This window comes from Dendrobates tinctorius, unplaced genomic scaffold (genome assembly GCF_039654945.1).
Source record: "Dendrobates tinctorius isolate UK_male_01 unplaced genomic scaffold, ASM3965494v1 ptg000326l, whole genome shotgun sequence".
NCBI lineage: Eukaryota > Metazoa > Chordata > Amphibia > Anura > Dendrobatidae > Dendrobates > Dendrobates tinctorius.
The window spans coordinates 9905921-9933423 of NW_027361993.1; the positions used below are offsets into that span (position 1 = coordinate 9905921).

The 27503-nt window shown below is 43.1% G+C and overlaps 1 protein-coding gene across 1 annotated transcript in view; it reads left to right on the forward strand.

The window, feature by feature from the left end:
- The window catches only part of DNAJC11 (DnaJ heat shock protein family (Hsp40) member C11), a 202317-nt gene that overhangs the window by 54315 nt on the left and 120499 nt on the right, over nucleotides 1–27503 (forward strand). Inside the window, exon 3 of the mRNA XM_073561729.1 lies at nucleotides 12195–12268. Coding sequence (XP_073417830.1) covers nucleotides 12195–12268 — 74 coding nt within the window. The remainder of the gene's footprint in view (nucleotides 1–12194; nucleotides 12269–27503) is intronic.

Here is a 27503-nt window from a genome sequence, read left to right on the forward strand (position 1 = left end):
AGACCCCCCAAGGAACTTATCTAGATGTGTGTTGAGAACTTTGAACCCCCAAGGGCTTCACAGAAGTTTATAACGTACAGCCGTAAAATTAAAAAAATCACATTTTTTCCACAAAAATGATCTTTTCACCCCCAATTTTTATTTTCCCAAGGGTAACAGGACTCTAAAAGTTATTGTGTAATTTGTCCTGAGTACGCTGATACCCCACATGTGGGGGTAAACTACTATTTGGGCGCATGGCAGAGCTCGGAAGGGAAGCAGCGCCATTTGACTTTTTCAACGCAGAATTGGCTGGAATTGAGATCAGACGCCATGTTGCATTTGGAGAGCACCTAATGTGCCCAAACAGTGGAAACCCCCCAATTCTAACTCCAACCCTAACCCCAACACACCCCTAACCCTAATCTCAGCCCTAATCCTAGCCCTAACCCTAATGGGAAAATGGAAATAAATACTTTTTTTTAATTTTATTATTTTTCCCTATCTAAGGGGGTGATAAAGGGGGGTTTGATTTACTATATATGGCAGGTTTTTATGTTTGGCAGCTGTCACACGCTAAAGGACGCTTTTTATTGTAAAAATAGTTTTTGCATCACCATATTTTGAGAGCTATAATTTTTCCATATTTTGACCCACCAAGTCATGTGAAGACTTATTTTTTGCGGGACGAATTGACGTTTTTATTGGTACCATTTTTGGGCATGTGACGTTTTTTGATCGCTTTTTATTCCGATTTTTGGGACGCAGAATGAACAAAAACCAGCATTTCAAGAATTTCTTTTGGGGGTGCGTTTACACCGTTCCACGTGCGGTAAAATTGATAAGGCGATTTTATTCTTCGGGTCAGTATGGTTACAGCGAACCTAATTTATGTCATTTTTTATGTTTTGGCGCTTTTATGCAATGAAAACCATTTTATATAAAAAATAATTATTTTTGCATCGCTTTATTCTGCGAGCTATAACTTTTTTATTTTTTTGCTGATGACGCTGTGTGACAGCTCATTTTTTGCGGGAAAAGATGATGTTTTCAGCGGTACCATGGTTATTTATATCTGTCTTTTTGATCGCGCGTTATTGCATTTTTTGTTCGGCGGTATGATAATAAAGCATTGTTTTTTGCTTTGTTTTTTATTTTTATTTTTTAAGGGGTTCGCTAAAGGGGTTAACTAATGGGACAGCTTTATAGGGCGGGTCGTTACGGACGCGGCGATAATAAATGTGTACTTTTATTGTTTGGTTTTTTTTTATTTCCAAAAAATGAATTTATTAGGGAATATTTTTTTTTTTTTTTACATTTATTTAGCAAATATTTTTTTTTTATGAATTATTTTTACACTTTTTTTTTTAACTTTCTTACATTGTCCCAGGGGGGACATCACTGTTATGTGTGAGATCGCTGATCTGACACACCACAGATCGCTGTGACAGATCAGCGATCTCACACAGGCACTGCAGCAGGCTTCCTCATGCCTGCGCTCTGCAGGCACTGAGGAGGCCACCACCCTGCAGGCCCCTGAAGGTCCCCGCCGCCATATTGAATCCGGGGACCTGCAGGGAAGGAGGTGCCCTCAGCAGCACTGCACATCGCGCTGCTGCGGGGTCTCAGGGAAGCACGTAGGGAGCCCCCTCCCTACCGATGCTTCCCTAAACCCCCGGTTCACTGCGATCGTGTTTGATCGCAGTGTGCCAGGCGTTAACGTGTCGTGGGCGGTCCGTGACCGCCCCTGACACATAGTGCCGGGTGTCAGCTGTGATGATCAGCTGACCACCAGCCGCAATCAGCGGCGCTCACCCCGTGAGTGCCGCTGATCGCTATGACGTACTATCCCGTCCATGGGCATAGGGTCCCGGGGCCCATAGACGGGATAGTACGTCAGATGTCAGAAAGGGGTTAAAGGGAATCTGTCACCACATTTTTGCTCTATGAGGTGCGGTCACCGCCATCAGGGGCTTATCTAATGCTGTAGATAAGCCCCCAATGTAACCTGAAAGATAAGAAAAACGAGTTAGATTATACTCACCTAGGGGTCCAGTCCTGTCCGATGGGTGTCATGGTCCAGTCTGGCACCTCCCATCTTCTAGTGATGACTTCATCCTCCTTACTTCTGCCGCGGCTCCTGCGCAGGCGTACTTTATTTGCCCTGTTGAGGGCAGAGTAAAATACTGCAGTGCGCAGGCGCCGGACTTCTCTGACATTTCCCGGCGCCTGCTCACTGCAGTACTCTGCTCTGCCCTCAACATGGCACATCAGTACGCCTGCGCAGGAGCCGTGGCAGAAGTAAGGAGGAGGACGTCATCGCTAGAAGATGGGAGGCGCCAGGTGAGTATAATCTAACTCGTTTTTGTGGGGATTCATCAAGGGAGTCAGATATAAAGCAGCAGGAAAGGTTATATAGAATTAGTCTTATCCGTTAAGTCCACAGGCCCTGCAGTGGCGAGGTGCCTAACAAACTAGTGTGACTGTCCCTGTCACCACCAAGTGGAGTCCTGGAGGGGAAAGCACATTTGACTCCCCTGATGAATCCCCACCATTGGGGAAGAAACGCGTAGGGAGCTTCTGTCTATTTTTCCCCTTATCAGTGGGGGTGTCCACTACAGGATCCACTTGGGGCCTGTCCTTGTTAGGACAGGAGTAATGCTGGGGCATGACAGGGAGTGTAGGGGAATACTTTACATTAACACTGGTTTTCCCATGTCTCGGCTCCCCATGAGTGGATCGTCTCTCCAGCAGGATAGCCCTGATGCTGGAATGCTAGATCTAATACCAATGGTGAGACCAAACCATTTTTTATTGAGCACTGGTTCACATGAGCACTTTTTTGTAATGTTTTTGTGTGTTCTGTCCTTTTAATGGTTCATTAAACGTTATGTTTTAATTGACTTTATGTGGGATACTCTCTAGGCTGTGTGGAACTCAGTACACTGACGCTAACCTGGATTGGCAGCTAGCAGTGCAGTGTTTCCAGTCCAAGGTCTATTGGAATCAGCTTGGAAGCACTGCGTATATTCAGCCACCACTGCCATACTTTTAGTGGCTCATAACCTAGGCAGTGAGCTGTAAGCTACTCGAAAGCAAATGAATGAAAAGCAAAGGCAACTTTGTTTACACAGAAACTATCATCTTAGATTAACCCATTGTTTAAATCCGTTTTTTGTGTGACATGTATTTTTTTTTTTCATATCTTAATCTTTATTAAAAAAACACAATTAGTAATCTTGCAATTTTCACACTGGTCACGTGGGCTATTTTAGACCCCAACTTCATGTAGCTTCTGGAAATGCATTAGCCACAATTAACAGATTCTGACAATGTATTTGTATTGAAGCATCTAATGAGCGGGTGCAGACATTTATTATGAAAGGAGAGGGAGCAGGGTCCGCTTGATGAATCTGGGCCTGAGTATCAATACATCGTACATACTGTATATTACATGGACAGACATTTAATCATCTGACCATAACTTCCATAGCTGATCGTAGGCCTGGTTTCATTTCAGTTCCCAAAAGTTTCAAAGTATCTATTTTGACTTTTTGATAGGGCATACTTCATTTTTTTTTTTTGACGGTACATAGCTTGATTTCAATTACTACAAGTACAGAATGATTATAAATAAATATTAAACTATAAGTGAGACACCCATTGATTTTTGGATTACTTGTGTACATATTAAAGGAATTTAGTCTCCTTATATAGAGGATGAGGAGTTTCAGTAATTATAGAAGAGATTAATGGAAGTTGAAGGAAGTTATAAAGGAAGATGTGAAGACCATTAGGTAGCTCTAGGCCAAGTTCTATAGCAAGGATAATATTAGAAATATTAGGTACATGCAACAAGCAGAAAATGTGACAAATCCACTCCCCTCATACCACCAGATTCTGTGGAAATCATTGAACATTTGCTAATAATGACTGCGGGTCTGTGCAGAGCAGATACTGGAAGCCCCACTCTTGTTCCTCAGTAGAGATCAATAATATTTGTTTTTTTGTCAGGTTCCTGCAGGTTGTCTGCCTCAAAGTGTTTTGTTGTAGATCTTAATTATCAGTGGGAGATTATACACTGAGGCTCCATTGGTCAGCATTGTCCAAAACAAAAGCCGGAAGTGTGAAGGTCAGCGGCTGCAGTGAAAGCAAAGACTTGTCCATGTAGCAGAGTAGAATTATCAATATAAAGGATTAGTTATATGCAGCAGAGTTGTCAGCCCTAAAAGAGACACTACCACTTTAATTAAGAATTAGTAAATAGAATATGGATTGTCTAAATCATAATTTTTTTTTACCTTTTTCAAAACGTGACAAATGAGTCATTGTAATGACATCACACAATTGGACAAGTCACTGCTACCCTCAAGATGAGCACACTCTTCCTTTTGTGCTGCTCCTATCCTCAGCACCGTACGATTGACTACCAAATGTCTCCGCTCGCATTTCAACTCTTTCTCGGCTGCAGTTATCACACGATTTTTCTTGCTTGGAGACATGTTGCAATGGAAGTAAATAATCCATTTTATGCTTATGAAGTTGTATGTAATGCTAAAGTAGCAGCTGTGCATGTTATTATATATTACCAGCTATTGAACTAATTCTACTTCCGGATGGTAAGCTCACCCAGCCAAACCAGATCTCACACTTTGCACTGTACCTCGAAACACTGTGTCTGCAAATTGAAATTTTGGTTTTGGCTTTTATCCTAAGTCATGTGGCAAAGCTTGTTAGTCTTTATTGATTTTTAGGATTGCGTCTTCCAATAGGTGGCACTAGAGTTCTAATCCTCTCCCTCTCTGAAGATTCAATTTTCTTTATTTCGCCACACATACATTTATCATTGTGGCCAAAGAGTTCTATTTTAACCTCATCAGTCATCAGGACTTGTTTCCAAACTGCATCAGGCTTGTTTTGATGTTCTTTTGCATACTTCTGATGCTGAAATTTATGGTGAGTACGCAGGAGAGATTTTCTTCTGATGACTCTTCCTTGAAGGCCATATTCGTGCAGGTGTCTCTGAACAGTAGAACAATGTACCACAACTCCAGAGTCTGCTAAATCTTTCTGGAGGACTTTTGCACTAAAGCGGGAGTTTTGATTTGCTTCTCTAGCCATCCTACGAGCAGCTCTCACTCAAATTTGGCTTGGTCTTCCAGACCTTCTCTTGACCTCCACTATTCCTTTTAACTGCCATTTCTTAATTACATTTCTTACCGTGCACAATAACAGTAATTTTGACCAGGGCTGCCCAACTTTTACAGGCCACTGTAAGGGAAACTTCTACATCCCCAAACCATTTATTCATCTGTGTATCTCTTCAAAAGATAGGCAAGTTTTATTTAATTTATGTAGTGCCATCATATTCCACAGCACTTTGCAGACATTATCAAGTTAATCTCTTTATAAAAACTTAATTCCAGCTCACCCACTTGCTCTAAGCTCTTACACCTGGGGCTCACACACCGGCCTCGCCCTGGCCTCACATCAAGGATAATAGAAAAAATTGGAGTCCAGCTCACCTGGGCTGGATTTTCTTTTTCAAAAGAAATTATAGTGTGTACAAAAGGAAAATTTTCCTGGTTGACATGACCCAGTCGACGCGTTTCGACTGCACTAAACAGTCTTACTCATGACTCTTGGTTATGAGTAAGACCTGCTTAGTGCAGTCGAAACGCATCGACTGGGTCATGTTGACCATGAAAATTTCCTTTTGTATGCACTATAATTTCTTTTGAAAAATAAAAGGAAAATCCAGTCCTGTTGAGCCAAACTCCAATTTTTTCAATTATCCTTAATCTCTTTATGACCGCAAAGTGATTCTCCAGCAGCAAGAAATCGTGTTTTGAAGTTCTGTGTGTATGTGTGTATGTGTGTGTGTGTGTATGTATGTATGTATGTGTATATATATATATATAATACACATATACATACATACATATACACACACACACACACACACACACACACACACACACACACACACATTGCTTTTCACTTCCTGGCGCCGCTGGAGTTGCAGCCTGTTACAGTAGCTCCTTCTTTGCTCTCTTTTTTTCTATTTTCTATTTTTCCTTTCTCTTTTTTTTTATTGTTACTCCAAAGGGACATTGCACTATGGAAAATCATAAGAGGACCTGGACCTTCGATGGACTTTTTACCTTGTTTTTACTTGGATCTATTGTTTTGGGAAATCCAGGAACTGAAAAAGACCCTATTGTCTACTCCAGAGAAGCTATACTGCTGCTTAGGGATACAGCAAGGCAGCATGCTGCTAATAGACCAGAGGACATTCCACCAGAAATAAGGAGGACTAAGAGAAGAGGTTGCAGAGCTGGAGCCCTCAGGAAAGCTAGAAGAAGGCGCTATAGACCTGCTCTTCCCTCCGTCATTATGGGCAATGTGAGATCACTTGGGAATAAGATGGACGAACTGTCGGCGCTGACCAGACATCATTGGGAATTAAGGGAGAGCAGCATGTTGCTGTTTACAGAGACCTGGCTCACCGAAGGTACTCCGGACACTGTTGTCTCGTTGGATGGCTTTAAACTCATTTGCGCGGACAGGACAAGGGAGAGCGGTAAGAGGAAAGGCGGAGGGCTGGCGATATTTGTGAATGATAGATGGTGTGACTCTAGGCACATCGTGGTCAAAGAGCAAACATGCTGTAAGGACATTGAGCTATTAGCTGTGGGCATGAAACCTTTTTATTTACCGAGGGAACTATCGCATGTAATCATGATAGCTGCATATGTCCCCCCTTCTGCGAAAGCTGATGCCGCCACTGAGGTTCTACAATCCACAGTGAGCATGATGCAGTCCCTTCACCCCCAAGCACTCCTTCTGGTTTCGGGAGACTTCAATCATGTGTCTCCAGCATCCATACTACCCAGTTGCACACAGTATGTTACCTGCCTCACTAGAGACAACAAAACATTGGACTTGTTCTTTGCCAATGTGAGAGGGGCATATACCTCGTCAGCCCTACCACCCCTTGGAAGATTGGATCACAACCTAGTGCACCTCCAACCCGTGTACAAGCCACTTGTACAGAGAGAACCTGCTGTCACTCGCATAGTGAGGATATGGACTGAGGAGAGTGATGATTCTCTGAGAGACTGCTTTGAAACAACCACTTGGGAAGTGCTGCAAGATTCCTATGGTGATGACATGGATGGTCTCACACACTGTATAATGGACTACATTAATTTCTGTGTAGACAACACGGTACCCACAAAAGTAGTGAGGTGCTTCTCTAACAGCAAACCATGGATCAGCCCCGGAATAAAGGCTCTTCTCAAAGAGAAGAAGTTGGCCTTCAGATCAGGTGACAAGGGCAGGCTGAGAGAGGTTCAGAAGGATCTGAAGTATCTAATCAGGCAGGGAAAGGCTAATTATAAGAGAAGGATTGAACTGAAATTGTCACAGAAAAGGATCCATGAAGTCTGGGAGGGTCTAAAGTCTATATCTGGGCATAGACAGACTGTCTCCAGGATGGTTGTAGATAAAGAGGGGCTTAATGAACTTAATCTATTCTTTAACAGATTTAATCACACACTGGCTGCTCCTTCCCCTGCATACCATTCACACCTCTCTGCTACAGTAACCTCACCCCCTGCTGCAACTTGTCAACTGAGCCAGGGTCTGTTCTTCACAAGTACCCAGGTTGCAAAAGAACTGAATAAGATCAAAGTTTTGAAAGCTGCAGGTCCTGACGGCATCAGTGCAAGGCTAATCAAAACCTGCGGGCACCAGCTGAGTGAGATCATTACATATCTGTTCAATATGAGCCTGAGAATGGGTATAGTACCACAACTGTGGAAATTATCGTGTGTGGTACCAGTTCCGAAGAAGCCTTATCCGAAAGACCTTAATGACTATAGACCTGTAGCATTGACATCACACCTGATGAAGGTATTAGAGAGATTGGTTCTCACACGTCTCCGTCCTCTAGTGAGCTCGGATATGGACCCTCTCCAGAGGGGGACACAAAAACATTTTTATGAAATTAGGCAACTTTGCGTAGATGTGCACAAAATTGAAACTTGGAACTTCTCTCTAAGTGATGCTCAGTTTTAACTCCCCTCCCCAAGTTTTGAGATCTGGTCGCCTGGATTGAATTTTCTCTGCTGTTATAATTTGTGTTTTTACTAATCGCCCATATACAAGCAGGGTGTGATGTAGAAAATGCAACGTCATTCTCTCATAATTAGGCAGAGATTGAATTTACGAACATCATGTACCAAAGCCTGAAGTTTTAACAGCAGTGAAAGTGCGTCAGGAGTTCTGTTTTTTTTTTTTACCATTGTGTCTTGAATTGTGTTTTTAATGGCTAAGCCCAACATCTTCAGAATGCGGCAGATGATAAATTAATGTAAAGACAATACATTCTTATCAGGCATAGTGTACCCATCCATGGCAGATATACAAAAATCAATTTGCAGAGTGGTTTTGATCTAAACAGCCGCTCTGATTATACCACCGCTATCGTTGATTTCCCCTCCCCCTCCTTTTCTTCGTTTGATTTTTATTTCTGTTGTGTTATCTCTTGCATTTTTGTTAATTTCAAGTAAAATACTTTATTAATGAAGCGTTTGTTTATTTTTAGAACTTGCAGTTCGTAAACATAGTGGCATGATTGAGATGATTTCCCTTTCCTGGGAGTACAGCTTTGGACACCCCCAGTATTATGATCACGGCCCTGGATAGTCGCACACTACCTGTGGCATCATTCCTGGTCTAACAGCTATGCTGTTTTATGGCAGACTGTAACTGCTGTTTCATTGACAGAATACAGGCAGCGAGGTTCCCAGCAACCTGAGAACCCCCAAACTTTAGAGCACGACCCCAGAGAGTCACACATTGTTTTACACCATGGCAGCAATTTTAGCCTATCAGTGGTCAAGCTGTTTTATGGTGGACTGCATCTGCTAGATAGAATATAGGCTGTCATGCTGGGAGTTGTAGTTTTCTCAACAATTAAAGAACTTCTTGAGTTTAGACTACTGCCATCCCTGTGCAGTCATCCCATGTAGGAAAAACAGAAATTGGATCCCTAAACATAAATGCTAGTAACTATCATAAATAACCATAGATAATTTAATATATATATTATGTATCCTAATGAGACTAGCATTACAATAAGGACTGTTTAAAGAACCTTTCATATGTCAGAACAACGTAAACATATTGGAGAAGACGTAAATAGAACATTTTAATAAGTCTTTATTAAAGATTGAAGATTAAAATATAGATAATGCTCAACATAATGCTAATAAGATGCATGGTGGTAAGCAGAAAAAAACAGTGGCACCACCAAAAAGTAGGCAAGGATGCAAAATAAATCCCAATGTCAAAGAATAAGTAGCAGCCAAAAAAGAGTATATAGTCAATTCAGGATTGAATATCAGTGTATCCAGAAAGTATAAAGGGTACCTCAGCCAAAAACGTGTTACTCTAGATAGAGATACAAGTACATATGTTGTCAAACAAAGCGCTGAAGCCACGGTACATAGGACAGTTTAATAGTACATTACTGCCTAAGGAGTACAAACATTTCTTACCTAACCATGCGATGGTGCCACTTCCCCCTACGCACGTTTCGGCGGTGTGCCTTCATCAGGGAGAGTCATCATCCCATCTAGTTTTTCACCACCAAGTTGTTTATCCTGTATTTGCTGCTCCATGGGCAGAATACAAACTGCCATAAATAGCATTCTCATAAGCTTTCAAGGCTTTTTAAGAACCTGCTACCCTTTACAAAAGCAATTCCCAGACCTTTGCTAATTCTACTCAACAGGATTTGCCCATCTTAAAATTTCCTTCCCAATTCCCTCCAGCCCATCTCTGCACTCTGCGGATCCAGATTTGTTTCAGTAAACTCTCAGGGGATAGATAGGGTATTGTAGCTGTCAGAAAGCAAAAATCATGAATTCCCTGCAACCTTTCTGTTGCACCCTTGCGTGAATAGAATCCACTAGTCATACAATTCCCTAATAGCACGGATTCCCTTCCCTCCTGCACTTCATTAGGGTTCGCTTCTCATTTTTGAACCGATCACGGTGGGGTTACCAGGCTTCTCATTTTACTTCCTACACCAATTACCCTATTCCCCCTCATCTCTTCCAGCCACTTTCCCTGTCTGTCACTGCCCACCTACCTAAAATATTTAATCCCTCTATTTCATCTGTTATATTTCCCCTCTGTAAACACGCCATCATAAACTCTTTTCTTAAAAAAACTAAAATCTTTCCCTTCACCAGAACTGTGCTGCTAACTATAGACCTGACTCTAATCTTCCCTTCATCTCTAAACTCCTGGAATGCATGGGACTCTCTATGATCCACTATCTTTCAATTACCTCCTTTTCTTTACCCTTTGCAATCTGGTTTTCGCTCCTTAAGGCCCCGTCACAGTAAGCGACTTACCAGCGATCCCGACCCCGAAAAATTAAGGTGTCAGGATCGCTAGTAAGTCGCTATGTGATCGCTGGTGAGCTGTCACACAGACAGCTTCACCAGCGATGCCGAGCGCCCGGCATCGCTTGCCATCGCTGTAAAAAATAGAATCAAAATAAAAAATATAGTTCTTCTCACCTTCCGACGTCCCGTTCAGCCATCCTGCCTCTCTCCACGCTTCGGTCCCAGTGATCCTTTGCACGAATGACCGCGAGATGTCACGGTCTCGAGGAATAAAAAAGTCTCGCGGTCATTCGTGCAAAGGATCACTGGGACCGGAGCGTGGAGAGAGGCAGGACGTCGGAAGGTGAGAATAACTATATTTTTTATTTTTTTTATTATTTTTTTTACACCTGATCGCTGGTCTCCCGCTGTCACACACAGCGATGCGTGCTGGCCAGCGGGAGACCAGCGACCAAAGAAATGTCCAGAGGTTTCTTGCAGCGATCAGCGATACCGGCAGGGGGGCCGCTCGCTGATCGCTGTCACACACAGCGATCTCGCTGGTGAGATCGCTGTTACGTCACAAAAGTTGTGACTCAGCAGCGATCTCGCTACCGAGATCGCTTAGTGAGACGGGGCCTTTACACTCTATTGAACTACTTAAACTGCCCTTATTAAAAGTCTCTGATGATCTAACAGCTAAATCTAATGGTCACTGCTCCCTGCTGATTCTCCTAGATCTCTACTGCATTTGATACTAGGGATCATCAGTTCCTCCTCACTATTCTCCACTGTTCTCTCCTGGTTCTCCTCCTACCTCTCTGACCTCTCCTTCACCATGTCTTTTGCTGGCTCTTCTTCTCCTTACTGTCAATGTCCTCAGGGCTAAGTCCTAGGCCCCCTCATCTTCTCTCTTTTCACTGCCCCTTTTGGATAAACCCTCAGCAGATTTGGGTTCCAGCACCATCTCTAAGCCGACACCCAATTATACACCGCTTCTCCTGACATCACCACCTCAACACTAATACAAAATACCAAGGATTGTCTGTCTGCTGTTTCTAACATAATGTCTTCCCTATATGTAAACCTGAATCTCTCCAAAGCTCAACTCCTTGTGCTTTCACTCTCTACTAACCTACCTAAACCTAATAGTACCATTTTGGTGGGTGGTCCTATCATTGCTCCCCAGCAGCACTCCCGCTGTCTGGGAGTTATATTTTATGCAGATCTTTCCTTCACTCTCTATATCCAATAACTCGCTTGCTCAGTCCACCTGTGCCTCAAAAACATCTCCAGAATTCAACCTTTTCTTTCCTTTGATGCTTCAAAAACTCATACTGTTGCTCTGATTCATTCTCGTCTGGACTACTGCAGCTCTCTATTAATCGCTGTCCCTCTTACAAAACTCTCTCTTCAACAAGCTATTCTGAATGCAGCAGCCAGGTTCCGATTTCTGTCCAGCTGCTACACCGATACCTTCACCTTGTGCCAGTCGTTGCACAAGTTGCTCAAACACCACAGAGTCCAATATCATCTTATCCCTCTCATCCACAGAGCTTTCCACAGTTCTGCATCACCCTATGTCTCCTACCTAATCTCTGTCTACCACCCTACCAGTGCTCTCTGTTCCGCTAACAACCTAAAAGTTTTCTCATACTGCACTAGTTCTATGGAATGCACTACCACATTCAATCCGGTTCATTGCCTGTATCCACAGTGCTCGAAAAACACATTTCTATAGACCGGCCTATCCCCTCATTAATATAACGTTACCGGTTCTCGCTTCCTAAATATTGTGTTTTTGTATTGCAGTGCTTAGTGATCCTCAGTCAAGAGCCATCTATGATGTGTATGGAAAGAAGGGCCTGGAGATGGAAGGATGGGAGGTAGGATTTATTATGTAAACCTTTTCATATTGTTTTAGATATTACTTTGTGATTTTTAGGATTCCCTTAATCTGGATAAGATGTAAGAGATGCTGATGTTCACAGTAAATGTATTTTTTTTGTTGCAAAAAAAATTGCTACATTTAAACAGTTCCAGCGAAGTAGATGTGATTTCTTGAAAATTCAGGACCATTGTATGTTTATCCCGTTGCCTCCACATCCATTTTTTTTTGTTTTACGGCTACTTTTTTCCAAGTAAAATTGAAGCTTTTAAGCAGTAAAAAAAAATGCTTGGAAAAAAAAAACGATAGCTAAAGTAAAAAGGAAAAATGCATAAAAAAACACAATAAACAGAGCTCTTGCATGTTTGAATGCTGACAACGGTGGAAAACATGCAGGAAAAAAATGCATAATGTTATACACTTAGGAACACAACTTTTACTCACCAAAATGTAGCAGAATTCTTTCCTGAATGACCACCCCAAAGAAATTGCATGAAAAAGAGAAAACTAACATATCCACCATGTTTTTCCACCAATAAACTTTAGGGTAGTTGGTGTAAAGGCATTGAATCACCATAGCTGCAACATAATCCTATGTGTAGGGTGTGTATTCTGAATTTGAGGCTCATGCAGGTGTTTGTGAACCTTGGTATCTAGCACGGACCAGAATACATGAACTGTCTGCGGGTCTTGTGACCATCACTCGACAGCCTCATACATGCTTATGAGGCGGTCTCGCTCACATCGGGAAACCCACGAACAGTCCATGTTTAGCGGATCATGCTTTGACCAAGTGAAGCTGTTGCGTTTGGGACAGGAGACCCACGAACAGTCCATGCTTCGACCAAGTGAGGCTGTTGCGTTTCGGACAGGAGACCCACGGACCATCTATGTATTGCGATCCGTGATTGGGCTTAGTTATATCGACGTCTACAAGAGCCCTTAAGATATGTAGGGCTGCTCTCAGCTTAAACATCCTACAGAGTATGCCATAAATGTGTTATTAGTGGGACCCTTATCTATCGGGAGACTACCACTTCCCAGTTGAAGGCGGTAGACTACAATAAGAGGTGGAAGTCCATGGGAGTTATGGATATTTCCATAGCTTGTATAGACAACTATGAATGGAGTCACACATGGCACTGAGAGTGTCCTGGAGCTAACACCTAAAACCCTATTATCTACCATTAATTCATGAGATACTGGTAAATTGCAGTTGAAGGGTTGCCAGCACCTTTGCTTTGCGGAATATTCCTCCGTGGATGAAACCACAAATAACCTATTAGATGTCATTGATGACCTGTCTGGTGTGTGATCCAAACAGCAAAGATTATGATGTAAGTGGACGTGACGTGTCCTGTAATAATGGAGGGTGGCACTCCTGGTCGTGTCCTCTGGTGTGTATAGAGCACCCCAGCCAGGCTGACATTGATGGAAAGCTTGCTGTGGTCTACAAGAAAGCCTTGCATAGTCATTTTCCATCCATCCACCATATTACAAACCACTTATAAAATCTATCCTTGATTTCACGTAAAATTGCCGCCACTTTATAGTTGACAGAAAGCGTCTTTGTCGCGGATTGTTATAGTTTTCAGACTGCGCTAATTACTACATCATTATGAATAGTAGAGCTGTTTTGTTAAATGCTTTTCAAAAACCCCTTCAGATACTGTTTTTGCTGCCTCCCCAAAGACTCCCATTCACAGAGCACCCAACAGGTAGCGCCGTCGTCGTTATAAAATTGTTGTGTAATGCCGGCGCTTAATAATGTGTATTAAGCTCTGTAATCACCGCTCCGGCGAGTCGACGAGTACAAAGAGTCCTGCCTGGAGACTCATTATTCTCTTATAAAGCACCATCTTGTTAGGATTGTTTTAATGATATGAAGTTTTCATTCTGGCTTTCAAAGGGGAAAGTTAGAGTTCTGTAGGGGTTATAAAGTTAGTTAGGATATAAATACATGGCGAAGTTTCCGCACATAAACGGCTGATCAAAGAACCCTACAAGATAGCAGAGGGAAGACAGACGAAAGAGGATGAATTAAAAGGCAATGCATCCTCCAAAGGAAAGCTGCAGTTTGCAACTACCACATACATTAGGGAATTGCGTTACTAGCAGTTTCCCAGTGTGCATGTGACAATGACATTTTAGGGCAATTTAGAAATGTCTTTTGCCTGCAAAATTAGACTTTATCTAAAGACTTATAGACACATTTGACATGATATTTGTTTCCATATGTTAGGGGTTACCTTTAGTTAATAACATTGTATTGTTTCAGTCTGCAATCTTCTCTCCATTAATTTTCAGAACCCCCTCATCGTACTTTGCAGCTTGATCCAATTTTTCGATTTTTCTCCTATGGGAGTGACCCTCCCAGTAATATAGGCTGGATGTGAGGGTTGTGAGTATACAGGGTTCTGCTGTTTACATTAGCTCATATTTCAGCTCACCTTCTATCCTGAGCCGACTTCCTCTTCATATCCTTTCCTCCTTTTCTACAGCCTATTTTCTTTGTCCTGCTACAGACTGTAGATGGGTTGTCTCCTCGCCACACAGATCTGTGCACAGATTTATAACATTTTTGCAGAGCACTGAGCTAGATAACGGGCTTACAGACACTCTTAAGCAGGCAAGAGTTGGGACATTTGTAATGAAGACTATTTAGAAAGTTGCCATACTTTGGACACAAATGGATAATAAAAACTAATTATATTTGATGGTGTATGAAACCTTCTAAGTGAGGATCACATTTTTAGAATAATGCCAAATATGGGCAGATTACTTTTTTTTTTTTATACACCTTTATATTGGATAGAGGTTTTTTTATTTTCTGATAAACCGATCCAAGTTTCTTTCATAGACCTTGATTTTATCAGAAACATGGCTGCTACTGTTGCCACTAGTGGAACTCACTGCATCCCCGTGTCTCTATAACTTTAATGTATAAAGTTTAGGTGCTCCCCCTAGTGGTGGCTGCAGGTAGCCAGAATTTTTGTCTTTTAGGACCTGTGCACATATTTCAGATTTGATACGTTTGTGTCTGCGCAGATTTGTCACAAAACTTGAAGGGTTTCCTGATGGCAGCAAAGTGAGTGAGAATCCTGAAGTCTCATGCACATGTTGCTTCTTTGTGACTTGCAGATTTATATCTGCAGCGTGTCATTTCGTTCAGCGTTTTTGCTGCAGATTTCACCCTTACTAATGAATGGTGAAAAATCTGCAGCAAAAAATGCACCTGTTTTTCCTGCCAAGAAATGTAGAAACTTCTGCACCAAATATTTAACGTGTGCACAGACCCTTAAAGCAGAATTAAAAAAAGATCCTTAAATGTGCTTAAAATGGTAAGTTAACTTTTATACTTCTATTATTGAAGGTGCACCTATCTGGAAAAAATCTGCCGGTCCGGGCAGCTCCACCTACTTACTGTCATCAGCCATGACGGAGAAGGGGGCTGGCTAGGACTGGATCAGATTTCCTCTCCTCAGATTGGGACATTTTAGGTAATTCATTAGGTAATGTTGGCATGCAATTTTTTTTCTACTTTAGTTTCCGCTACATAACTGTGAGCCAAAGGCCTCAAGTGAGGTATAAAATGGGTTATTCTTCCAATGAAAATTTCTGTTTGAAGTTCCGTCAGTAATTACAAAAGCCGCTATCCTTTCTTTAATGTCCTTGTTCTAGAAAGCATTGGAGGTCTGAGAACCCGCACCATGCTGATGAAAACCTTTCAGGTTGTTTTTTTTTCTGTACAGAAGGTCCAAATCATAGGAAATAAGAAGTGGCGGTCACGTCAGGTTCTTTTAGAAGGCCTCTGGTTGTTTTCAGGCCCCGATACATTGCTTATTCTTGAACTATCCATATTTTATGCATTGTCTGTATTATCAGCCTGTGCAAATATAGATTACGCAGCGGCGGCGGCCGGGGAAATCCAGAAGTGCAGGCAAAACGCAGAACAAGTGTTTACTTCATCTTAAGAGTCTAGTTTTCTCTACAGACACACTTCAATACGACGCCGTAAGTTTTGATGAGAATTACGGCTGCCAGACATTTTCACCTTGCGGTGAGCCCTTCAGGACGTCTCCTAAATTTGTAAATCATGTTACAGTTTGATGCCTTTGAAATGAAAAGTACCACCATCTTTTTCTCTTTTTTTTTTTTTTTTCTGTTCTCTCCAGTTTGTCACCAAAACTGTCACGGATGACGTAATTTAGAGTTATTAATTCTCCCTTGTAAAGGTTAAACTCTTTCGATGCTGTACAACAAATCTTGGCCTGTTACCGCTCAGTTCTTGCCCACCTTCTGGCGGGAGCACTCGGTGTGAGCCTAATTCCAACCCATGTAATAAGGAAAGTTGGATTGTAGTTAATTCAATCACCATGGCCATTATCTGTTAAGATTTGCAATAAGAAATAACCACTGTAACATTAAAAGTTTTTCCCTTATAAATAGGGTGTCTAAGGGGTAGCCTCTCTCCTTGTGTAGCGTTACATGCCATGTAAGGAGACCTATGGGCAATGCAATGCTCCTCTGAGAAATTAACCTATGGCAACTTTTAGGTTTGCTACTTCCAGTAGGTGGCACTAGACTTCATGTCTTCTTCTGCTCTGAAGAGGCAATCTGCATATTTAATTTATTAGAGGAGCGTTGCATGTCCTATAAGTCTCCTTACACTGGCATGTCACTCTTCACAAGGAGAGATGTTACACCTTAGGCTATGTGCACACGTTGCGGATTCCGCTGCGGGTTTTTCCGCGTGGAACCGCAGGTAAAACCACAGGTAAAGTGACCTGCGGTTTGGTCTGTGGTTTTGCCCTGCGGTTTCACACCTTTACTATGTTAAAGGTTTGAAACCGCTGCGGAAACCGCCCAAACAATTGACATGTTGCGGTTTGTAAACTGCAGCAAAACCGCACGGAAAAAACCGCAGCGTGAGCACAGCGTTTTTGAAAACCCATAGACTTTTATTGTACTGTACCATGTCAGCGGAACTGCTGCGTTTCCGCAGGGCCAAAACCGCTGCGGAAACGCAGCAGAATCCGCAACGTGTGCACATAGCCTAAGGCCCCAAGTCAGAGGCCTTTCATACAACCAAATCAGGTATGTTGCTTTGCACTGACGAGGGGCAAAACCCAGAAACCCATGTTTGCAAATGAAGATTCTGGTTTGGTCTTTATTCCAAGTCATTTGACATGGTTTGTTAAATGGCCATTACTGACTTTTAGGATTGCTACTTTCACCCTATAGATAACTGCTGGGTAAAAAATAAAGATGGAAGTTGCAGCTATATTTTTTACTTTATTGCCACAGATTGTTAGGAATGGTTCGGAAGACAGTACTATCTGTGCCATCATCATTAAGGCCTCTTTCACACTTCAGTTTTTTACAATCAGTCACAATCCGCCAGGTTTTGAAAAAAAACGGATCCTCAATTTTCTTTTGAGGATCCGTTTTTTTCCCCATTGACTTCCATTAATGGCGGATTGTGACGGATTGCCGTCCGTTGCATCCGTTTTTTTTGCGGATCCGCCAAAAGTTGCTGTCCGTCACCATCTTCAAAGATTTCAAAACGGAGCTTGCAACGTTTTTTCCTCTGGCGGATCCTCTTTCTGGGTGCCGGACCAAAAAAAAAATCTCTCTCTCTCTCTCTCTCTCTCTCTCTCTCTCTCTCTCTCTCTCTCTCTCTCTCTCTCTCTCTCTTTTCCAGGCCGCGATTCCTTTAAAATTCTTCATTTGTCGGATCCGTCAAAAAAACGGCCGGGTGGCATCCGTTGTCATCAGTACTACAAGGGATCCGCCATCCGTCCTTTTGGCGGATTATGACTGATGCAAAAAACTGAAGTGTGAAAGAGGCCTAACAAGGAGATAGTACTAGCAATACATGATCTACAGACAGTATATGTGAACTCCAGTATTCACCATCTATAGTAAAATCATCATTTATATTGATGGAAAGACAGAATATTTGTATTTCCGTCATTTCCAGGGGAAGACAAAAAAAAAATAGCACTATCTGTGCCTACATCATTTACAAGGAGATAGTAGTAACTATATATGATTCAAAAAGACAGTATGTTTGTGAACCACAGCTCTCATGATGAATTTGAACGTTTTATTCCATGTTATTAAAAACGTTCATTGTGCTGTAAAAAAAAAAATATGAAGACAAAAAAGAATATTTTTTTATACACAGCTTTGCCTCAAATTCACATTCCGTCACTCAACACTCAAGTGTCCAAAAATAATAAAATGGAAAAAGAGACGCCTTTTTCCCTTATTTTCCTACCAACATAGACCTATATCAGCAAAAACAGAGAATATTACACTTACCTAAAAATGAAGCCCCATGTATCCTGAAAAAAAGGCCGCAAATATTAGTTGAATGTTTATTTTGCAGCTCTTTAAACCGCATGTATAAAAAAACACATAAATATGCTTGATCATGAGTAGGGGTAAATGGCCCAGTGTTGTTAAATCAGGTTTTTGTGTTAAATGTTTTTTTTTCCCTATCTCTGCCTGTGTTAAAAAACAAAAATTAGAAATGTTGCAGTATTCACATCAGCCACTGGGGTTATTTTTTAGACTCTTTTTCAGCCAATGCACATGTACATTAGCAGCAGTGATCAGATTCAGATCCTATATTTTGTATTGAAGCATCTAATGATCGTGTGTGAAGTTCATTGTGAAGGGAGGAGGAGCAGGTGAACTGTGACATCACCTGTTCTGATTGTCAGGTGTGTATAAAGTTGTTACCTGACATTGTAATCCCGCCTCTGCTGATAATAAAACGCAGGTTAACTGTTTCTGAAAGGACAGGAAGTATTGGGCTGAAAAAACTTGTGAAAATTGCAAAATTACTATTTATTTTTTTTTATAAAAATCGTGATATGAAAAAGTTTGCCCTTTTTTTTTTTTTTTTTTTAAACACATGTAACACATAAAACTTCTCTGTAAGTTCCAAAATGAATAACCAGACAACAGCATAGTGATATTTTATTTTAAGAAAACTTGCTCCAAATGTATTATTGTATGATATTCCGGGTACAGGGCTTCTATTAGTCTAGGCTTCACGGGGCTACATTTCCTCTGCAATATTGGTCACAATGGCTGATCTTTGGAAGGTTGTCTGGTGGTCTGGCACAGACGCAGGACATCTCGAGAGGACAAATGTTGATGCGCCTGAGTTACATCCTGTGGTCAGAGACATTTTTTGCCGATTTTATTTTTCTAGCAGAGAGATTTTTATTATTCCTTATCTGAAATTAACCGTATTACAAAACAGCATTCTATTAAACCCTTACATTTCATTACACGTCCCGCGTCCACTCTGATTCTAAGCCTCTTAATTGACTGCAATAACAACGATGATGAAGACCTTTTATATTCTGTTATTATAAGAGCGCTGTCTAGATGTCCGCTCCGCACTGGCACCGAGCAGCTCCACGACCCTGCTCACCCCATGAGAGCGGCATCGCTGCCACAGTAAAATCTTCATAATCAGGTGGAGGGGGATAGATATGTAAGGAACAGACAGGAGGGATATTCCTGCAACTGCTCATCACAGAATCACAGATGCGGTTTTGCATGCGTTTTGCTGCGGATTTCATGCGTTTTTAAGTGCGTTTTTTTTTAAGCAGGAATTGTCTGCATTTTTCACAGCATCACCTATCAATAAAGTTTGACAACAAAAAAAGGAATTTCCTTGTCCAATCCTTTTCTTTTCAATTTTCCTTGATGCTTTGGTAAATATTGTCACACGCATGTACACGTACTCACACAGCGTACACACATACTTCACATGTACTTAGACACATGTGCTCACACACGTACTTCACATGTACACACACACACGTACTCACACACGTACTTCACATGTACACACACATGTACTTCACATGTACACACACGTACTTCACATGTACACACACATGTACTCACACACGTACTTCACATGTACACACACATGTACTTCACATGTACACACACGTACTTCACATGTACACACATGTACTTCACATGTACACACACACACATGTACACACACACGTACTTCACATGTACACACACATGTACTTCACATGTACACACACGTACTTCACATGTACACACATGTACTTCACATGTACACACACATGTACTCACACACGTACTTCACATGTACACACACATGTACTTCACATGTACACACACGTACTTCACATGTACACACACACACATGTACTTTACATGTACACACACGTACTTCACATGTACACACACATGTACTTTACATGTACACACACGTACTTCACATGTGCACACACACGTACTTCACATGTGCACACACACGTACTTCACATGTGCACACACACGTACTTCACATGTGCACACACACGTACTTCACATGTACACACACACGTACTTCACATGTACTTAGACACACGTACTCACACATGTACTTAGACACACATACTCACACACGCACTTCACATGTACTCACACACACACGTACTCACACATGTACTTAGACACACGTACTCACACACGCTCTTCACATGTACTCACACACACACGTACTCACACATGTACTTAGACACACGTACTCACACATGTACTTAGACACACGTACTCACACATGTACTTAGATACACGTACTCACAAATGTACTTAGACACACGTACTCACACATGTACTTAGACACACGTACTCACACATGTACTTAGACACACGTACTCACACATGTACTTAGACACACGTACTCACACATGTACTTAGACACACGTACTCACACATGTACTTAGACACACGTACTCACACATGTACTTAGACACACGTACTCACACACGCACTTAGACACACGTACTCACACACGCACTTCACATGTACTCACACACACACGTACTCACACATGTACTTAGACACATGTACTCACACACGCTCTTCACATGTACTCACACACACACACGTACTCACACATGTACTTAGACACACGTACTCACACATGTACTTAGACACACGTACTCACACATGTACTTAGACACACGTACTCACACATGTACTTAGACACACGTACTCACACACACGTACTCACACATGTACTTAGACACACGTACTCGCACACGCTCTTCACATGTACTCACACACACATACTCACACATGTACTTAGACACATGTACTCACACACATACTTCACATGTACACACACACGTACTCACACATGTACTTGACACACGTACTCACACACATGTACACACACACATGTACACACACACACGTACACACACACACACGTACACACACACACTTAGACTCACGTACTCACACACACACACATACTTCACATGTACAAACACACACACGTACTCACACACGTACTTAGAAACATCCCATAGTCCGGCGGTCAGGTTACTGTGACGGACTCAGATTTTGCTGTTGACGCTCTGGGTTGTGGCACACACAACCAGGGAGAGTTGATCCCGTGAGGAACCACCACCTATACATAATAATAATACATTTTATTTCTATAGCGCCGACATATTCCGCAGCACTTTACATTTCAGAGGGGACTTGTACAGACAATATACATTACAGCATAACAATAATCACATAGATCATAACAGATACCAAGAGGAATGAGGGCCCCGCTCGCAAGCTTACAATCTATGAGGAAAAAAGGGGAGACACGAAAGGTGGGTGGTAACAGTTGCCCTGATTGTATGGACCAGCCATAATGTTAAGTGTGTAACAGTACAGATGCAGAGGGCTAATGGATGCATAAAGCATGTGGGAACATGATACGGGGAACCTGGTTATGGTAAAACTTTTGACTGTGCCACACAGGGATAGATTAGGTTAATGTGTTGAGGCGGTAGGCCAGTCTGAATAAATGAGTTTTCAGGGCAAGTACATGTAGTGTCAGGGGCAAGAAAAATGGTGTGAGCCACTACGACTGCTGTAACTTGAAGGCCGGCTCAAGGAAGACACAAGTGTGTCTGACAAAAGGGTACGTGCAGGATACAAGACAAGACCAAGTGTGGTCACAGACTATCCTCATTAAAGTGTGTTTTCAAGGGTAACAACCGTTTAAATACTTAATTATGAGGACAAAGTGATACACATCAAGGTGCGTGCGACTGCACGCCAACATCCAAGGCATGTTATGTGCTAGGTGGCACGCCTGGGTTCAGACAAGGGTTAGGTGGCATCTGACTCATGACATCTGGCAACGATCAACGGGTTCAGGACATCATGATGTGGACATCATCTCCGGAAATCAGGCCGCAGTCATCAGTCTCTGGACCTATGTCAGCCATCGGCAGACTACGGCCATCCGTCAGGCAAGCCAGGGTTCAAGTGTTCAGTCAAGGAGGTGCGTCAGTTCCAGACATGGTCTAAGGCAGGATTCAACACAAGGTCCTGCACGTGAAGAGAGACACGCCAGGGGCAGGGTTCAAGAAAAAGAGCAGAACATAGGCAGTAACAGAGAGGTGGGTACTGACAACGGTTCAACTCGGGTCATACAGATCAGAACACGACAGACATAAAAGGTTCAGGACAGAGCAAGAATAGAAAAAGACTTGTAATAATGAAGCACGAAACGCACAGTGCGAGAAACCGTGTGGGTGCAAGAGAGCATGGAAAGCACGGTTGAGGCACAGAGAAGAGTGCACGGGTACGACCAGGCGCGTGCAAGGCTAAGGTAAAGAAGACGCGTGCAAGACGTCACAGCAAAGCCTGGCAGAAAAGGTGAAGGGGAACTGCACGCGCCTTCAAAAACAGACACAAAAAGTACGCTAGGAACACAGGCAAAGTACAAGAGCTAGAGAGTGGAATGGAAGCTGAAGAACAGAGCAGAGTCAACGACAAATAAGGCTAGTTTCACATTTGCGTTTAAGGCAGCAGCGGCGGCCTGTGCACGGCAGCCGCTAAGCCCCGCCCCCTGCCGTGCCTCCGCCAGTAGCTCCGCCTACGGGCGCATGACGCTGCAGGCGTCCTGCGTCCCCTATCTTTTCCACTGGGGACGCAGGCCGTGCGCTGGTATGCGTTTGGCGGCGCATGCGTCCTTTTGACCCTGCGCCGACCAGCGCCAAACGCAACAGGTTGCAATTTGGTGCGCTCGGCGCAGCGTCAAAAGGATGCATGCGCCGCCAAACGCATACCTGCGCACGGCCTGCGGTCCCCAGTGCTAAAGATAGGGGACGCATGCAGCGTCATGCGCCCGTAGGCGGAGCTACTGGCGGAGACACGGCAGAGGGCGGGGCTTAGCTGCGGCCGTGCGCAGGCCGCCGCCGCTGCTGCCTTAAACGCAAATGTGAAACTAGCCTAAGCGTAACGTAAGGTAGAGCATAGAGACTGGAAAACACAGATCTTAGGAAGTACCAAGCAGGACACCAAAATAATTTGTTGAACGTAGAAATTTATTTTGGGATAAATAACATTTGACAAACATGTCAACCTCTTTATTTTCAATGTGAAAGAACATTATGGACACATAAGTCCATTTCAGCAAAAATGAACAAAAACTGATCAAAAAGATAACTTTAATTTAAATTATAGTACTGGGGGTAATTTCCATACCCAGTACTGCAATCTGATGTGGCGTCTCCCACCCTTTCATTTGATGCTGCCTGCAACTGCTGGGTGAAGCTTTGGTGTTGACTCTCTTGGCGCACAGGGGCTGTAGGTTGCTTGCCTTGTTGTCTGGGCCTGAATAGGCCAAAAAGCCCCATCCAAATCTGTTCGTAGTTGAAGATCGGAGCAAGGTCCTCTAGAGCCGATAGGGACATCTGGACCATACTCATGAAAATCGATTGCCTGTCCGGTGGCAGTGATCGCGTTTTGCTGGCAATTTGTAGCGCAAAAAAATCATACTGCTCCTCTGAAGTGGATTTTTTAATCAACTCCAGAGTATCGGTGGCTGCCTTGACACTGGGATCTTCATTTTTTGTTTTTTGTTGGCTCTCCTGCCACCGGACAGGCAGGTCGTTGTCGAACAGCAGGTTCTGCCGCACCAGATGTTCTTGCAGCTGGTGTTGCAGATGTTCCATCAGATGCAGAACAGGTGGCAAAGGCAGAAGCTGGTTCCACACATGGTGAACAGATGTCCCCAGCTCCAGAGGACCCTGCTCCATCTTCTGACTCTTGTCCGGTCTGTTTAGGTAGTTCAATGTTCCCTTGAGTGCTGGAAAAAAAAACATAAAAAAAAAAAACATTATCATGGTATTTAGCCATGCGACATAGAAGCTACACTTTGGACACAGCCAACATCCCACTCATCTAAAAGCGCTGTTCCCTTTTATTGCACCTTGCTGATAAAGCATGTTTTGAGTAAAGACATGCGAAATCACCTGATGCTATAATTACACGTTGAAACTTAGCTTGCGTAGCAAGAGCGCCTACGCCAGATAAATAGACATGCTGCGGTGTACAATAAATGTGCAACATGTCGTGTTAGGTAGGCCTCACCCCTACATCTTTGGACGCATTGTGTCGAGAGGATTTAAGGAAATCCACTTCAATTTGCTGGAACATCTGTATCCTGGCAATTGAAAGATGGAACATGACGCAGCGTTCATTACGCAACGCACCCAATTTGTACTAGACACATGGCAGAACACATGACAATTCTTGGTTGTTGTTTGTAAAAAAAATTACCTCCGCACATTCCGGCTTGATATCAGAAATTGGAGTTCTTCGAAAAAGGGGAAGTGGTTCTTGCTTGGCGACGATCCACTTTTGGAGCAGTTGACCAGAAACTTGGTGAAATGGTCCCTTACAGAGCGCCACCGCTGCTTGACATCTCTCTCTACATAACAAACCAAAAGACAAAAATTTTGAAATTTTTGAAGATATAAATTATTACACATCGTAAAAAGTATGCAAATTACCAATTTGCGACTGTACGCCATTGGTGAATTGATCCCAGTCTGGATACATCTGGCAGCAAATTTTGGTCCAGCAAAGGTCCCTATAATATCGGTCCTTGTAGGTCTCCTCTGCCTGGTCCCAGATAGCTGGATAGTCCCGGACCTAAAATGTATACACAGTAATGTCTTAACATGCTGTAACCAACACCAAATTTTTGATTATTTAAATTTAGGGAATATGCCACCGATTTTTAGTGCAATCACCTGCCTGTACCGCCATCAGGGGATTATCTACAGCATTCTGCCATGCTCTAGATATGCCAACAATGTTAGATTACACCAGCGAGTTAGATAATATACTAAACACAATCCGGTTACAATGGGTGTTGCGGTCCGGTAGGGGGGCCTCACATTTTCTACTGAAGCCGTCCTGCTTCGTATATCTCTGTGACAATTCCTGACGCCAGACAGGACCGCAACACCCACTGCAGCAGACCGCGCACCCTGGTAAGTGTAATATAAATAGTCGGGCCATTATCTACAGCATTACAGAATGCGAATAGATAAGCCCATGGCGGGGACCACAGCAGATAGGTGTACAAATAGGTGACATATTCACTTTTCATCAAGCCACAAACCAAATCCAATCCCTATGCCTAATCCCAACAAAAATGACTACCATAAAGATTATTTCAATTCTTAAAAAATGATTTTGGGGTACCCCTCTATTTCATATTCAGACAGGCTATGCAGACAGCTGCAGGATGATCTGCATAGCCTTGGAAGGGGCCGTGGATATTGATTTCCCCCCCCCCCCCCCCCAACCTGGAGGTAAATATGATCCCGCATCTGCAAAAGAAAGTCCGCATCTATAAGATGCGTAAATTCTTGCGCCTACCCACTCTCTTCCCACTCCCGTGTAGTGCCGGGATATGGGGTAATGTAGGGGTTAATGTCACCTTTTAATGATAGGTGACATTAGGCCCGGTTAATAATGGAGAAGCGTCAATAAGACGCAGATCCATTTTGAATCTAAAGCCCCCGTTACACACTGCGATATCGCTAGCAATATCGCTGTAAAGTCACCGATTTTGTGACGTTACAGCGATATTGCTAGCGATATCGCTGCATGTGATACTTACCTCCGACCCGCTCCCCCGCTGGTTATCGCTAATCGCGCGAGAAGCTCATGGATCATTCCTCGTCGGTCACTTCCTGCGGCGCTTCCTGCTGTGATGACGAGCGATGCGTGGAGCCGGGCGGGAGGACGTCAGGATCGCCGCGTCTGACAGGTAAGTAGCGATCCCCGTCCCCAGCGATGTCGCTGGTGAGATCTGCCTGTGTGGCAGCTCACTAGCGACCACCTAGCGATGCACCAGCGATCCTGACCGCGTCATATCGCTGGTCGGGATCGCTGGTGCATCGCTAGGTGTAACGATACCCTAAAAGTGTGAAAAAGTAAATAACCACTAAAAAAAAATAAATAAAATGGAGGGCCAGGAAAAAAAAGCTCAAACATGCAGTACAATCTTTACAGCCTTGGAAGGGGTTAATATCCGTGTCCCCTTCCACAGCTATAAAAATCATCCCGCACCTATCTGCGTAGCCTTTATGGCAATTACAATCGGGGTAACCCACCTAAAAAAAAAATTACGTGGGGTGCCCCTATATTTTATGGCCAGAAAGACTAGCAGACAGCTGAAGATTCATATTTATAGCCTTTGAAGGGGTTAATATCCAGGTCCCCTTTCGCAGGCTAGGATTATCCGCCCGCAGCTGTCTGCGTAGACTCTCTGGCTCTAAAAAAAAAAAAAAGGGGGGACCCCCCCAAAAAATGACATATTTTAGGGCCAGAAAGGCTAAGCAGACAACTGCGGGTGGATATTTCCAACCTGGGAAGGGGTTAATATCCAGGTCCCCTTTCCCAGGCTAGGAATATCAGCCCGCAGCTGTCTGCATAGCCTCTCTGGCTCTAAAAAAAAAAAAAAAAAAAAAAGGGGAGACCCCCCCCCCAAAAAAAATGACGTGGGGTCCCCCTAAATTTTAGGGCCAGAAAGGCTACGCAGACAGCTGCGGGCTGATATTCATAGAATAGGAAGGGGTCATGGATATTGCCCCCCCCCCCCCCGGCTACAAATATCAGCCTGCAGTCGCCCCAGAAATGGCACATCTATAAGATGCGCCAATTCCGGCACTTAGCCCCTCTCTTCCCACTCCCGCTCCGCGGCGGGCGGGATGTGGGGTAATGAAAAGGTTAATGCCACCTTTGATTGTAAGGTGACATTAACCACGGTTAATAATGGAGAAGCGTCAAGAAGACGCTGATCCATTATTAATCCCATAGAGTAATATTTTTTTTTTTTAAAAGACACAATAAAAAAAAAAAAAAAA